This window comes from Scyliorhinus canicula, chromosome 13 (assembly GCF_902713615.1).
Source record: "Scyliorhinus canicula chromosome 13, sScyCan1.1, whole genome shotgun sequence".
NCBI classification, from domain to species: domain Eukaryota; kingdom Metazoa; phylum Chordata; class Chondrichthyes; order Carcharhiniformes; family Scyliorhinidae; genus Scyliorhinus; species Scyliorhinus canicula.
In genome coordinates, this window is record NC_052158.1 from 14,363,139 (window position 1) to 14,378,864 (window position 15,726).

Consider the following 15,726-nt stretch of genomic DNA (forward strand, 5'->3'; position numbering starts at 1 on the left):
CTGAACTAAGAACAATCCCAGCTTCTCCACATAACACAGGCCCTTCATTCTGGCACCGTTCTTTTAAATTACCACAGAAAATGCTGGGGAAACCCTAGCAGGTCAGGCAGTGACTGCGGTGAGAGAGAGCGAAACTAAGTTAACATCATCAGACATACTTGGGAAGTAGAAATGTTTGAACAATATAGAAAAGTGGTAAGAACATTGCGAAAGATTAGTTGATGGAATAGAAATGGCGGCCTTTTGATAGTGTAATGTGAAGCCACGTCAAGGAAGTCTTTCGGTCAAGTATTGTCTGCTCTGGTTCTGTTTTCTGTAAGCTAAAGCCCATATTCTTCAAAACCTTTCCCAGGGTCATACAAATGGCACTCCGCAGGAGGCAGCACAGAGCCCTGTGGCTGCCACAGGCATGTCAGCAGAGCCTGTGGCACCAACCGCACCGGTGGCAGGAGAGACCATGGAGACGTCCAGCACAGAGCCCCAAGGAGCTGCAACTGCCCCGCCCCCAGAAGCTGCAGCAGAGAGTAGCTCCCAGGAGACTACAAGCACATCAACAGCCACTGAACCCAACGTGGGCTCATCCTCTGCTACCACACAGACGGAAGAAGCTCCGCCTGGGCCCAAGTAAGTATTGGCTGCAAAGGCATCGAGGGGTCTGCACACGAGATTCAATCAGGATTCCTCTCTCTCTCTCTATTTGTTTTACACGTTAAAAAGTTAAACAGAAAAGAAAGGTCTCTTGCCGTAAGGTGTCGGCTGTGCCTTAGCTGGCAGAAGGGTTTACCTCCCAAGTCAGAAGGCTGTGGGTTAAGTCCCACACCAAGGACCTGAGCGCACAATCTAAGTGGATGAAATGTTAAACCGGTCTTGGGTGGGCGGAAAAGATCCCGCTGTATTCTTTTAAGAGGAGGAGGAGTGGAGCTGTTCTGCTGGGTGTCCTGGCTCATATTCCTCGACCAACATCACCCAACCGGATTATCTAGCGAATGATCCCACATCAGGTAAACGCAAGGCTCCCTTTTCCAATGTCCTCTCTGTTCTATTCTTTGCACCTTTAATTGAAAATGCGAAATGTTCATTTTGTAAAAACTGGTGTTGGGGTTTCTGCCCATTAATCTGGCGGCGACACCAAATGGTCAAGTGAAAAATTTACTTGTTGACAAGGTGGCGATGGCACAAGGGCACCTACTGAAACTGAATGAAAGTGACAAAATTATAGTCGATGTCAGGAACATCCTTGCCCGCTCAGTCTTACATAAGGAGAGGGGGGGGTGGGCCTCGGTCGGTCATTGGGGCCAAAAGCTTTGGGATAATTGAATAGACTGTTTCTATGATACTTCCATTGCGGGTTCTTTCGTCATAAAGAAACCAGGGCAGACTGGGTCTTTTTTTAACCTGCATTCATCGTATGAAGTGTTCTCTAAACTCTGGCCGACAATCGGGAACCAGAAAGTATAAAGAGAAACAGCGGAGGCAGTTCTTAGTAGCTGGTGTTTCCAACACTGCAGGAAATATACTGCAAAGGGGCATGCCAAGGTGGCAAAATGCTTTGCTTTCTGGTCTTTTAATTTCAGACGGCCAGGTGTGTTTTAAAAAATAATAAATCAATGAATTTCTCTGTTCTGGGTAAATGGTAATTCCATTCTAGGAATTCTCATTGACCATGTGGTGTAGGTACACCCACAGTGCTTTTTACTTTGCGTTTGATACAACCATGTTAAGTTTACGAGGCAGTTAAGAATCAACCGCACTCCTGTGGATCAAGAGTCTTGGATAAGGTTGGGATGGCCGCTTTCCTCCTCGGATTGGCTTTTACAATGATTCTGTGTATGATCACTATGAACACACACACTTTGTGTCATGTTTATTAACTGAATTGAAACTGGATTGCTACGGGTGGCAAGATGGCACAGTGGGTTAGCACTGCTGTCCCACAGCGCCAGGGACCTGGCCTTCTGTACCTTCGGTGACTATGTGTGGAATTTGCACTTTCTCCCTGTGTTTGCGTGGGTTTCCTCCCACTGTCCAAAGATGTGCATGTTAGGTGGATTGGCCAGGCTAACTTGCCCTTTAGCATCCAACGATGTGCAGGTTCGATGAGGTTATGGGGATATGGTGGGGGACTGGCCCCAGATAGGGGGTTCTACCAGAGTGTCCGTACAGACCCGATGGGCAGAATGGCCTCCTGCACTGTAGGAAGTCTATGGTTCTATTTCACAGGATAGTTAAGAGCCGACTTGGAGTCACATAACCCAGAATAAGTAAGGACGTCTGATTTCAGCAGTTTCGTGATTATCATCACTGATGCTAGGTTTTTGTTGCAGATTTATTAGTTTTACATTTAAATTTCCCCAGCTGGTTTGGATTTGAACTCCAGAGCATTAATCCATTCCTCTGGACTACTTGCCTACAACGTTACCACGATGCTCCTATTCCCTCAGATATTCGTATCCGTCAGCTCAGTAGTGTTAGTAGCGGCAACCAATGAATTCAGTCTAAGATCAGTCAGTCTAATACTGGTCTTGAACTGGTCTTGTTGCCTCAGTTAATCCCCTTCTGTGAGAGGTCATCCCTGACATGGCCTATCCAGCACTTCCTTGGACTTGCCTCACGTTCAGTGTATTTCGGAATGCAGGACTGTGAAGGGTATCGTACCTGTCTCCATCATTAGCCCTTACCTGACCCATCGCTGATGCCTGTCACTGACCTGCATCAGCATCGGTTCTTTACCCGGTTTTGTTCTTATAACATCGTTCCTGATTCTTTGTAGTCTGGACCTCCCGGTGATCCAATCAGCTAACACCTCTCTGCTGTTTGTACCTTTTATTCTTTAACTGTGGAATGGTGTCTGGCATAAATGGGAGAGAGAGAGGGGGGGGGGGGGGGGGGGGTAATATTTTCCTAGAAATCGGCAGTCTCGATTGCCTTCATTGATTCTGGGTGTTTGTGGATATGTGACTTTTTAAACCAACTGAATTTGTAACTAAAATTCTTTGCAAAGTAGGAAACTTAGAGGTGAATATAAAAGATGCTTGCCTTTATCCGACAGTTTTCATGACCAGCGAATGCCTTAAAGCTCTTTCCAGTCAATGCCATATGTTTTGAAGAGCAGTCACTGTCGTGATGTAGGAAACCCGGCACAGTGGTTAGCACTGCCTCACAGCGTTAGGCGCTCGGGTTCAATTCCGGCCTTGGGTGACTGTCGGTGAGGTGTTTGCACTTTCTTCACTGCGTGTGTTTCCTCCGGGTGTTCCGGTTTCTCCCCTCAGTCTAAAGGTGTGCAGGTTAGTGGATTGGCCACGCGAAATTGCCCCTTGGTGTCCAAGATGTGCAGGTTAGGTGGGGTTATGGGGATAGGGTGGGGGAATGGGCCTAGGTAGGGTGCTCTTTCAGAGGGTCGGTGTAAACCCGATGGGCCGAATGGCCTCCTTCTGTGCTGTAGGGATTCTATGATTCTATTCTATGAACGCAGCAGCTAACTGGTGCACAGCAAGCTCCCACAAATAGCAATGTGATAAATGAACAGATTATCCATTTTTTGTAATGTTGAGTGAAGGATGAGATTTGGTCAGCTCCCCAGCACTTTCAACATAAAGCCATGGGACCTTTTGTCAAACAGGCAGATGAGACCTCGGAAGGTCTTCAACTGTGCGGCACTCCTTCAGTACGGTATTGGCTTGTCTGTGCAGAATTTTATGCTCGAATGCTGGCGTGAGAATTGAACGCCCCCGTGTTTCCGAAGTGGGCCATGGCTGATTAGAATCTTGACTATAAGCCGTGTAATAGGGTCAAGTTGACAAAACGACTTCAGGAGATTGCTTCAAATCCTAGCAGGTTTCAGGATGTGTAATTTGGGGTTACGACCGGAACGTTTTCACACGAAAGAAATAGCTATGGAATTAAATAGCTGAGAAAGGACACTGAGGCAGACAGTTTCAATGGGGAATAGTCCCCATTGAGAAAGGAAACCGAGGAATGCGACGAGAAGGGTGGGATCGGCTGATTAAAGGGTGGGCTTGCTGTTCAAAATTTCCATGCTCATTTGACTTCTTCCTTTACCTCAGCCACCCGTCCCCAACGGAGTACCTCGACGTTCTGACCGAGCTCCAGCGGGTGGAGGCGAGACTGCAGCCGTTCGTGCATCGGTACCAGGAGATCCTGAGCACAGCCACGACGGCAGACTACAACAACAACGTACGGCCTCTGGAATCGTAACATAACTTTATTCCCTTCCTGCAGCTTCATCTGCCGGTTAGCGTCTTCCAACTTTCAGGTTATCGACCAGGATGAGGGATTGGCCGTTTAGGCCCAAGTTGAGAGATTCCTTCTCTCACACACACACACACACACACACACACACACACACACACACACACACACACACACACACACACACACACAGACATAGAATTCACCATCCCACACAAACCTCGGATGCTCAGCCATTCAGCATCTTCAAAACTGAGATTGATAAACTCTTGGCCACTAAAGAAGCCAAGCGAGATGAGTGTTGGGGGAGTCGAGGCAGTGGAGTTAATGTAAGAGTTCAACCACGGCTTTATGGATTGGAGAATGAGGCTTTAGGGTCTATGTAACCGACCCCTGCCCCTGTTTCTGATGTATGTTCATCAATTCCTCATGAGAAATGATCTGTTCAACCATGAGTGGAATGTTTAGCAACAGGTTGATCAGTATCCTTTTTTGTTTATAAATTTAGAGTCCCCAATTCATTTTTTTTCAATTAAGAGGCAATTTAGCGTGGACAATCCACCTACCCTGCACATCTTTGGGCTGTGAAGGCGAGACCCACGCAAACACAGGGAGAATGTGCAAACCCCACACGGACAGTGACCCAGAGCCGGGATCAAACCTGGGACCTCAGCGTTGTGAGGCAGCAGTGCTAACTGCTGTGCCACCGTGCTGCCCTGAGTTGATCAGTATCTTAACGCTGCGCCTCTATCTCCCTTCATACCCCTGGCTAATGAAAATCTGACCTCAGGTTAAAAATTCTTAATTGAATTGGCACCGACAATTTACTGATCATTTTTCCATTCTACTTCACTGGGAACAGTTGAAACTGAGCATCGGGGAATAATTGTAGAATGGTTACAGCACACAAGGAGGCCATTTACGCCCCCCCCAATCCACACACACAGCCTGTCCTTCCCTGCACTTTGCTGGTTCAGTTACATTCACCACAGTTGCTAAATTCGGTGCCCCCTGTGAATCCCGGCTGTCCAACTCTGGTAAGTGAGAAGTTGCTCCTGTTGATTTTCACAAGGGGCACCCTTCATACCAAGACATAGCCTGATGTAGCCACGCAATCTTGTATTGGATCCCTAGCCTATCTAAACTGATCTCATTGGGGCTGGTAATTAAGAGTGCTGTGATTAGGTTTAAATCAGCTAATTAGCCCCCGACCTAAAGCTGCACATGCCTGACTTACCTATTGGTCTTACATTAGTGGGATTGCCCCTTGGGGTAAGGTATTGCATAAAAGCTGCTCTATGGGACGGAACTGTATCTCGTCGCGAATAGTTAGCGCCTTTCGGGCACACTGGAGACCGGGAAAAATAAGATGAATGATGTTTGTACAGCATTGTTTATATATTGGGGCCTTTCTCACTTGTCCTTCCCACAGATTGAGGGCAGAGAGGAAGACCAGAGGATCATCAACCTTGTCGGAGAGGCCCTTCGTTTCTTGGGCAACACCTTTGTGGCTCTGTCTGACCTCCGGTGTAACCTGGCAGCCAATACTCCTCGTCACCTGCATGTGGTGAGGCCAATGTCTCATTACGCGTCACCTGTGGTGCTGCAGCAGGCTGTGCCTATTCAGGTGAGTTACTACACACTGGCTGTTTAGAGAGCGAACCAGTTAGTCAGAGAGTGACAGGGCTTGGGATTTCCTGGAAATGCCTTTACCTGTGAGTGCTCTATTTCATGTGACAGTAAGTGTTTTTGACCAACATGGTCTCTGTCTTAAGGTTTTGAACTTAATAATCAGAATCTTTATTAGTGCCATAAGTGGGCTTACATTAATGCTGTACTGAAGTTACTGTGAAAATCCCTTAGTCACCATACGGGTTCGGGTACACTGAGGGCGTATTGTTAAACTTAACATTGTTTTGGTTCTTGGATGAAGAATGTGAAGGGGTGATTAGGGACACGGCACCATTTTATTACACGCCAGCATAAGGCTTCATTTTCAGGCGTGGAGTGGAGAATATTGGACACTGGGCAGTGGATTGATAATGTGTGTCCTGGGAGACTTTGAAGAGCCCATCTGCATGCTGTGAAATGGCGCCGGTGATAACGGCCCCCTCAAGCCGGCTATGGAGATCTTTCCCCTCATCTCAGTCTTAAATGGTCAACCCATTATCCTGGGACAGTGACTGCTGGTGTGTGTCCCTCCATCCAAGGAGAGGCAGTGGCATAGGGATATTGCTGCTGGATAGAAATCCAGTGACTCAGTCATTCGGGCAGATGGTGAAATTTGAATTCAATTTTTAAAAAAAATAAATCTGGAGGGGCGGCAGGGTGGCGCAGCGGTTAGCACTGCTGCCTCACGGCGCTGAGGACCTGGGTTTGATCCCGACACCAGATCACTGTTCGTGTGGAGTTTTCACATTCTCCCCATGTATGCGTGGGTTTCACCCCCACAACTCAAAGATGTGCAAGTTAGCTGGATTGGCCAGGCTAAATTGCCCCTTAATTGGAAATAAATCATTGGGCACTCGAAATTTATAGAGCAAAAAAAATCTGGAATTAAATGTCTCGAGATGGCCATCGCTGTAGAAAACCGCCTGGTTCACTAATTAACATCCTTGGGACCTGATCTGGCCTACATGTGACTCCAGACCCACAGCAATTTGGTTGACTCTTAAATGCCCTCAGAGTTGGGCAATAAATGCTGGTCCAGCCAGTAACACCCACACCCCATGAACAAATAAAAAAAAGATGGAGTGCCTAAGATTTGGGGGTGGGAGGGGGGGGGGGGGGCAGGGGCGGTTGCTTCTGTTGGTGGTGGACCTTTCTTTCTTCAGATGTGCGTAATTCTACAACCTTGCTGAGCTGCCACTTGTGCTCCCCGATACTAAAATTACCACATTTTGTCCTTTCAGCAGATCAATGTGGGAACGACAGTCACCATGACCACCAACGGCAGCCGGACGCAGCACACCGCCGAGGGGCAGACGGCGGCCCCACCGACTGCCAACGCCGCTCCTGCCGCTCCGCCGCAGGGCACCGAGTCACGGGAGGCACCAGAAACCCAGGGATCGCAGACCCAGACCCCGCACCCCCGGGTCATCAGAATTACGCACCAAACCATGGAGCCCGTTGTCATGATGCAGATGAACCTACAAGGAGGTAGGGGTCACGGTACTGCAAGGGCTCAGAAGGTGCCCGGCAGCAACTTCTGGATGCCTTTGACCCAACACTGTTCCAGAGCATGAATTTAAGTCCTGATGTGAGGGCAAGGGGATATGTGTGTGCAAAAAATTGTTCCCGCTTCGCTCTCATTGCGTGCTCTCACACGAGGCATGCTGATTGCAAACTGATGAACCCATTCGGCCCCTCGTCATGTTTTTGCCTTATTTGACATTGTCCCATATCAGCTGCATCTTACTGAATGTATCTGAAAGGTGCTGTTTTATTCCCTTTGTTTTTCTTTCTTCGGACAGATTCTGCGACGACGACTGGGAATGCTTCTGCATCTGCCTCGTCTGCAACGGGGAATGCTGGACCAGGTATCGGCCTTGCTCAGGCAGTCATATGACTGCAGAACATTAATTCCACTTTACTGTTTAAAGAGTTGGATAACATTGGAGGGCTGTCAGCAACTGAGGAGAAAGTTGGTTTAGTATTCTAGATGGTTTGGATGAAAATATTCCTCGGCTTGGGTGAATAAGTAAATGTACCACAGGGTATTCCAGGGTGCATGGCAACCTGTTAAGTACTCCTTGCAAGTTCTTCTCATCTTTTGAGGTAAAGATGACCAAGTAACTGCCGTGCGTGGTAGGGAATTATTGGGTTTGTAGGTCACTTCCCCATGGTGGGCGCCATTGTTTGGGCAGCATGGTGGCACAGAGGTTTGCACTGCTGTCTCACAGTGGGAGGAACCCGGATTTGATTCCGATCTCGGGTGACTGTGTGGAGTTTGCACATTCTTCCACTGTCTGCATTGGTTTCCCCAGGAGCTGTGGTTTCCTCCCATAGCCCAAAAATGTGTAGGTTAGGTGGATTGGCCATTTTAAATTACACCTTCATGTCCAAACGTTAGGTGAGGTTATGGTGATAGGGCGGGGCCTAGGGAGAGTCAGTGCAGACTGGATGGGAGAATGGTCTCTTTCTGCACTATAGGGGTTCTGTGAATGTTCAGGTCAAGCGCAAAGTATAGCTTTGGAACCCTTAATCTTTGCCTGGATTCATCTCAGATTGAACATTTTTGTGCCCATGTAATATTTGGCTGTGATGCCAAAGATTGGGGGAAATATGAGCTATACTATTGGGGCAGCCTTCATCTGCAGCATGCTGGGACCAGTGCTCTGCCAAGTCATATAGCTAGGGTGGTAGAAAGGGCATTAAACTCACGTACGAATGAGGGATCAATTGAAAGAAGATCAGATAAATTAAAGAGAGAGGGCACCACAAGAGAGCAAGGTCATAAGGGGATTGATGATCAGAATGTGTGAAGCAGAGACAGAGCATACAGACTTAAGAGTGCGGCAGCATACAAAGCTAGAAGTTGTGAAAATGATAAGACAGAATTAAAGGCTCTATATCCGATTGCACACAGCATTCTCAACCAGATAGATGAATTGATGTCGCAAATAGAAGTAAATAGATAGGCTCTAATTGTCCTTATGGAAACGTGGCTTCAGGATGACTGAGGCTGGGACTGAATGTTAAGGATATTTTGCGTTTAGGAAGGCTAGGCAAAAAAGAAAAAGGAGGTGGAGTTACACTGTTAATAAAGAATTAGATCAGTACACAAGTCAGAAAGGATCTCAGATCGTAAAATCGAGATGTAGAATCAGTTTGGGTGGAATTAAGAAACAGAAAGGGACAGTAAACTTTGGTCGGAGGTGTTTGTAGGCCACAGACCAGGAGTGGTAATATTGGGCACAGTATAAGTCAGGAAATTAGAGGCTCATATGACAAGGGTATCATGGGACCTTCAATCTACACACAGACTGAATGAACCTAATTAACACTAATGCTGTGGAGGATAAATTCCTGCATGATATACAAGATGGTTTTCAAGAACTGTATGCTGAGGAACCAACCAAAATACAGGCTGTTTTGGGCCTAGTATTGTGCAATGATAGTGGGCTAACTAATAATCTCATTGTCAAGGAGCCTTTAGGAAAGAGTGACCATAATATAACATACTATAATCCAAAGTTTGGGACTTAAATCTAAACAAAGGAAACTATGAGGGTATGAGTGCAAGTAGGCTGTGGTAGATTGGGAAACTACATTAAAAGGTATGGTGGTGGCCAGACAATGGCTAACATTTAAAGAATGAGTATATAGTTTACATCAAATTTACGTTCCTTTAAGGCACAAAAATCCTAGCAGGAAAGCTGATCCAATCATGGCTAACGAGAAGTTAAAAATTGTATTAGATCAAATGAAGTGGTGGATAAGATTGCCAAAAGAGCTAAGCCTATATTGATTGGGACACCATCCAACACCTTCTAGGAACATAAGAATTAGGAGCAGAATTAGGCAATTCGGCCCTTCAAGCCTGCTCCGCCATTCAATCAGATCATTGCTGATCTCTTCCTGGTCTCAAATCCACCTCCCCACCTGTTCCCCATATTCCTTTAACCCGTTTTTCTATCAGCAATATATCTATCTCCTTCTTAAAACTATTCTACATCCGCTCCCTCGACTACTGACACATAGTAGCAGCAGTGTGTACAAGCTGCAAGGTACACTGCAGGAACTTAGCAAGGCTCCTAAAACAGCACCTTCCAAACTCACGATGTCTAACATCGAGAAGGACAAGGGTGACAAATACCTGGGAACACTAGCACCTGGAGGTTCCCCTCCAAGCCACTCACCATCCTCACTAGTATTCCTTCATTGTCACTGGGTCAAAACCCTGGAACTCCCTCCCTAACAGCACTGCGGGTGTACTGCAGCTGTTCGAGAAAGCGGCTCACCCACCACCTTCTTGAAGGCAATTAGGGATGGGCAATGAATGCTGGCCAGTGGCTTCCAAAGCCCAAGAATGAGTATAAAAAACACACTGCTGGCCAGTACCCAATAGTTACTGATTGCAACTGCACTGAAAATGCAATTCAGTGCTGGTGTCAGGCACACATTCCTCTCAGTCAACACCTTCTGTTATTATCTGTGCTGATAATCCAGCTTGTCAGCACCTTTGTGAATTGTTAGTCTGGTTCTTTCCCACATTGGATTTGGTAACTGAAATGAAGCAGAAAAAAACTCCAGGCTATCTACTTAATCAGAATTCTTTTTCATTGCTTTCTTTCCAATAATCATTGTACTGTTCCCGTGCAGATACAACATAGGCACCTTGCTGACAGTCTGGAAAATAGAGCCCAGCTATGTCCTGTCCATCAGAAACAGAGCAAATATAAATCTGGTCATTTGCTGCCCTCAGCCAGTTCCTGATCATTAGAAAAGTGATGGGAAATGCCACTGACTATGTTGTCAAGCGGCACTAGTACAGTGAAACATGCTCACCAATGTACAGTTTGGGTTCCACCAAGTGCGTTCGGCTCCAGACTTCTTTACAGCCTTCATCAAAACATGGACAAACAAGGTGAATGCAAGAGGGGTAGATCAGGGCTGCCCTCGGCATCAACTGCCCTTCACCTACCATGGTATCTAGGAGTCCCAGCAAAACTGAAGGTAGTTTGAATCTCCATTGGTTTGAGTCGTAACTGTACAAAGAAGGATGATTGGCGGTCAATTATCTCAGTCCCAAGACATTGCTGCAAGGGTTCTTTAGTGTCTTTGGCCCAGCCATCATCAGCCGCTTCAGCAAGTGTGCACAGTGGTAAGCATTGCTGCCTCACAGTGCCAGGGACCCGGGTTAAATTCCAGCCTTGGGTGACTGTTTGTATGGAGTCTGCACATTCGCCCTGTGTCTGTGTGGGATTCCTCCAGGTACTTTGGTTTCCTACCACAGTTTAAAGATGTGTAGGTTAGGTGGATTGACCATGCTAAAATTGCCCCTTAGTGTCCAAGGACGTGCAGGTTGGGTGGGGTTGCGGGGGAGTAGGTGTAGGTAGGGTGCTCTTTCAGAAGGTTGATGCAGATGGGCTGAATGGCCTCTTGCTCTGTAGGGATTCTATGGTTCTATGATTCAATGACCTTTGCTCCAACATGAGGCCAGAAAAGGAACGGCAAGTAGCTTTCTGGTTGCACAAGTGCCAGGCAACGACTATCTCCAACAAGATAGAATCTAATCATCACCCCTTGGTAGTCAATGTTGAATCCTGCACCATCAACATCTTGGGGTGTTACCCTTGTGTAGACACTAAACTGACTAGCCATTTAAATACTGTGGCTATGTGAGCTGGCCAGAGGCTGGGAGGTTTGCGGTGAGTAATTCATTTCGTGACTGCCCAAAGCCTGTCGAGGGTGTGAAGGAATACTCTCCGCTGATCTGGATGAGTGCAGCTCCAATACGTTCAAGAAGCATGACATGTCCAGCCCACTTGATTGGCACCTAACCCACCACCTTAAACATTCACTCCCTCCAGTGGCAGCAGCGTGTATTGTATGCAAGATGCAACTTGCCAAGGCTCCTTTGACAGCACACTACCAGCTATCAGGGCAAAGGCAACGGGAGCCTGAGAATTCCACCCCCTGCAAGTTCACCTCTCAACCATACACCATCGTGAGCTGGAGATATATCACCGTTTCTTCACTGTTGCTCGATCATGATCCTGAACTCCCTCCCTAACAGCACTGTTGAGTGTTTCTACACCAGGTGGACTGAAGCAGCTCGAGAAGATGGCTCAGCACCACCTCCTCAAGGACACTTGGCGCTGGGCAATAAATGCAGGCCTTGCCAGCGACACCCAGGTCGCATGAAAAAGCAATTTTAAAAAATCACACACAAATGATGGGTCCCTAGTATTAACATTACATTGATGGCTTCACTGATATTAGAAATAAACGTGCGAGGAAGGACTGTTTCTTTTTTTTTATAGAGAAGGTTTTGATGCCAAGACTGTAATACTGATTAATTCTAACCCTTCCTCAGTCACCCTGCATGAATAAAAATAAGATGACTCTTTGGAGGGAAGGATGGAGCTCTGGTAAAGTCAGCGCATTTCCACCCACCCATCCCTCACCTCAAAACTGGGATGACGAACTTCCATAACCCTAGAGGTTTTTCCCCTCCGTGTTGAATTTGTCTTGTTTATTTGGTTTGAGGTTCTTCCGCTCACCCCCGCCTTTCAAAGGCACCGACATGGCTTCATCCCACCCTATCTCTGTAGCATTCTCCAGCCAAGCAATCCTTCAGGGGCTTCGCCCTACGTCCCCTCCAATTCATCCTAGATTTTAATTACTGGAATAACCCCATCATTGGTGCCTTGCCTTCTGCTGTCTAAAGCCTAAATCCTGGATTCCCTACCTAAGCCTTGCCACCCCGCTACCTCACTCTTTTCCTCGTTACAATGCAGCTTTACACCTACCTCTTTGACCAGGACTTTGGTCACGTGTTCTAATATCTCCTTCTGTTTGAAATCATGTATGACGATCGCCATTGTTTTACATGTTAAAAGGCACAATAGAAGTACAACTTGCTGCTAAACGTCTGCAATGAAAGCTTTACACTGTAAGGATGTATTGTTTGTTAATGTGCAAATGTTACACCCTGAGAATGACCTCTAACGTCAGTGTCATCTTTTCTTGTTCAGGTGCCGTGCCCCACATTCAGATCCCAGGGATAACACCCGAATTCATGCAGACCATCATGCAACAGATTACCCAGCAGGCTATGGCAGCAGCCGGTGCAAACTCAGGTACAGTGGCGGAGCATTCGCCTGAAACGAAACATGATACTTGACTTTGCAATGGGGGCGGGGGCCGACTACCAAAGTGGTGGCATTGGGCTAAACCATGACGAGTCTCTGGCTAGCCCTCAACTGGTGAATCGGTCCAATTTTGGGAAAGATGCCGAGGCCCAGTGAGGTGGAAGGTTGCAAGTCTTACAATCCGGGACAAGAACACAGCAGTTGCTAGGTTACCGGACAGAAAGCCCAATATTTAATTTAATTTGTAAGCCTGTGAGGAAAGGACACTTTGCCCCAGGAGTGATTCCACGCACAAATAGGGATATGGTGTATTTAAACACACTTTATTATTAACAAAGTGTTCAACTAATTTTTAACCTCATGAAAGCAAATAGCTTACAATTACTGGTTAAGCAATGCTTAACAATAAAATGCAACACCATCTCCTTCATTCATTGCACCTGGATGATGCCATGGCTGAGAGAATTTAGTTGCATGAAAAGATTGGAGGAGTTAGGATTGTCCTCTTTGGACCCGAGAAGCTGGGGGGCAGAACTAGAAGTGGTATTCAAAACTCAGTCGGTCAAAACAGTTTTTAATCTGGCAAGCAAATCGGTCACCCGAAGTCATAGGTTTAAAATAATTGGAATAGAATTAGAGGGGAAATTCTTTCACACAGCATCTGGAACACTACCTGAGATGGAATCGTATTCTGCAGTAACTTTCAAAAGTCATTCGGACATGTACTTGAAGAGGACTGTTGCTGTGTTATGGGGAAAAAAACTGGGGTTAAATTGGGCAGCACTGGCATAATTGGTTGAAGGATTGCTGTCGTCATTATAAGACACTCACAAATGCACAGCATATGCATTAAACTGCACTGTGAAGGGTTGATGTAAATCGCTCGCGGGATGTCCAGTGAGAGCACATGGGAAAATAGTTTCTGAGTCAGCATCTATTGTACAATCTAATGGGATAGGAAGTAATTGAGTAATTATGGAACTTCTGTCATCATTGTGAAATTATAATTTTTAATTTCCGAAAGGACATTTTAAGAGTTTGGGTGTGGAGTGTTTCACATTGCAGTTCACAGCACAATAAGCAGGGGGGGGGGGGAAATCTCTAATGTTTGGCATTACCTTTAGCCCCAATTAGGTATCACAGGGATGTTGCAACAATCACTTGGCATGTAGGCCAGCGTAAGACCCACTTGCAAAACCGTAAGGAGCAGGGGTAGACCACGCGGTTAGGTATCATTAGGTATGAACGTGACTGATCTTCAGTTTCAACTCCACTTTCCCACCTCCTTCCTATATCCTGTAGTTCCTTCAGAGTCCAATAGTCTCTCTGTTTCAGCCTTAAATATACTCAGTGTAGCGCATCCACAGCCCTCTGGGAGTACACAGTTACAATGGGTGAAGGAATTTCTCCTTCCATCAGTCCCAAGAGACTAAGCATCTATTCTCAGACTGTTCTAAATTCTCCAGAAGGGGACCTGGGGACAAAGCGCAAACTGCACACAGACAGTGATTCATAGTTGGATTTGAACTCAGGTTCATGGCACTATGAAGCTGCAGTGCTAGCCACCGTGCCGCCCCTGCGCCCCATGCCGTGAGATTATTAACTAAACCTGCCTCATTGCATATTATTGGATCTAAATGAGCTTTTATCCTTAGTTGATTTCATAATGCGTTATTTCAGGGAATTGTCACGAAAGGATGCTACAAATCCCTCGACCAGATTATCTTTGCCAATTTGATTTGCCCAGTCTATTGTTCAATCCCCAATTATTTCTTGCTTAAGGTGCTGTCCGACAATGTAACTATAGTTAGGAGACCTATAAAATACTCCCACCAGTGTTCTCTGCTCCTTGTAATTCTTAGTCTCCAAACACTCATTCGCAACTTCCAGACATGCTAATTCTTACTGCTGCTCTTGTATCACCTTCACTATCAGGAGTATTCCTTTTTCATTCTGTCTTGAGTTATTGAAATGTTGTGTATGCCTTGGAGAATGTATTTCTCAACCTTGGTCACCTTGCAACCATTTATCTCTATTTGTGCCACAAGTTATCTTATCATTCATTTTATTTCTTTGTGTGATTTATTAACAGACTATCATAACTAAATTCTGTCCTGTTCTGTTTGTCTTTGGCCAAATTGCTGTGTCGTTTGGTTTTCAAAAAATTGTTCGTGGGATGTGGGCATCCCCAGCACTTATTGCCCATCCCTAATTGTTCACTGGGCGTTTAACAGTCAGCCACATTGCTGTGGGCCTGGAGTCACATGCAGGGAATGTGTTGGTGGGGGGGGGGGGGGGGGGGGGGGCAGGCAATGGTTTCATGTTCATTATTAGACTTTTAAATTCCAGGGGCAGAATTATCTTGATAATGGGGCTATGTCCCCCACGCCCGCGAGAAAACTGGCACAAATAACTCTGGACTTTCCTGGAGAAAGTCCAGAGTGATTCTCCGTTTTGAAGGGGGCTTGCAGGGCCCCGGAGTACTCCACGCAGCTCCGGCTGCCGATTCGGGGCCCTGCACTTCTGGCCACGGGTCCGTGCATGCGGCCGGTGGCCCCGCGCAACATGGCGGACCCACACAGCAAGCCGCTCCAACACCAATACAGCCCCCCCCCCCCCCGGCCAATCGGTGTGGCCCCCGATTGGAACCCTAGCCGTCTCCCCCCCCCCCCCCCCCAGCGCGGTGACGGACCCCCCT

At 46.8% G+C, this 15,726-nt stretch overlaps 1 protein-coding gene across 5 annotated transcripts in view; it reads left to right on the top strand.

Moving 5' to 3' along the window:
• Positions 1 to 15,726, top strand: part of LOC119975514 (large proline-rich protein BAG6-like) — a 99,321-nt gene that overhangs the window by 53,661 nt on the left and 29,934 nt on the right. For 3 of the 5 annotated variants that reach the window (XM_038815289.1, XM_038815292.1, XM_038815291.1), the window contains 6 exons: positions 353 to 624; positions 4,065 to 4,194; positions 5,642 to 5,836; positions 7,122 to 7,368; positions 7,683 to 7,748; positions 12,912 to 13,016. In XM_038815289.1, the coding sequence (XP_038671217.1) occupies positions 353 to 624; positions 4,065 to 4,194; positions 5,642 to 5,836; positions 7,122 to 7,368; positions 7,683 to 7,748; positions 12,912 to 13,016 (1,015 nt within the window). The remainder of the gene's footprint in view (positions 1 to 352; positions 625 to 4,064; positions 4,195 to 5,641; positions 5,837 to 7,121; positions 7,369 to 7,682; positions 7,749 to 12,911; positions 13,017 to 15,726) is intronic. The other 2 variants (XM_038815290.1, XM_038815293.1) reach the window with 1 other exon arrangement.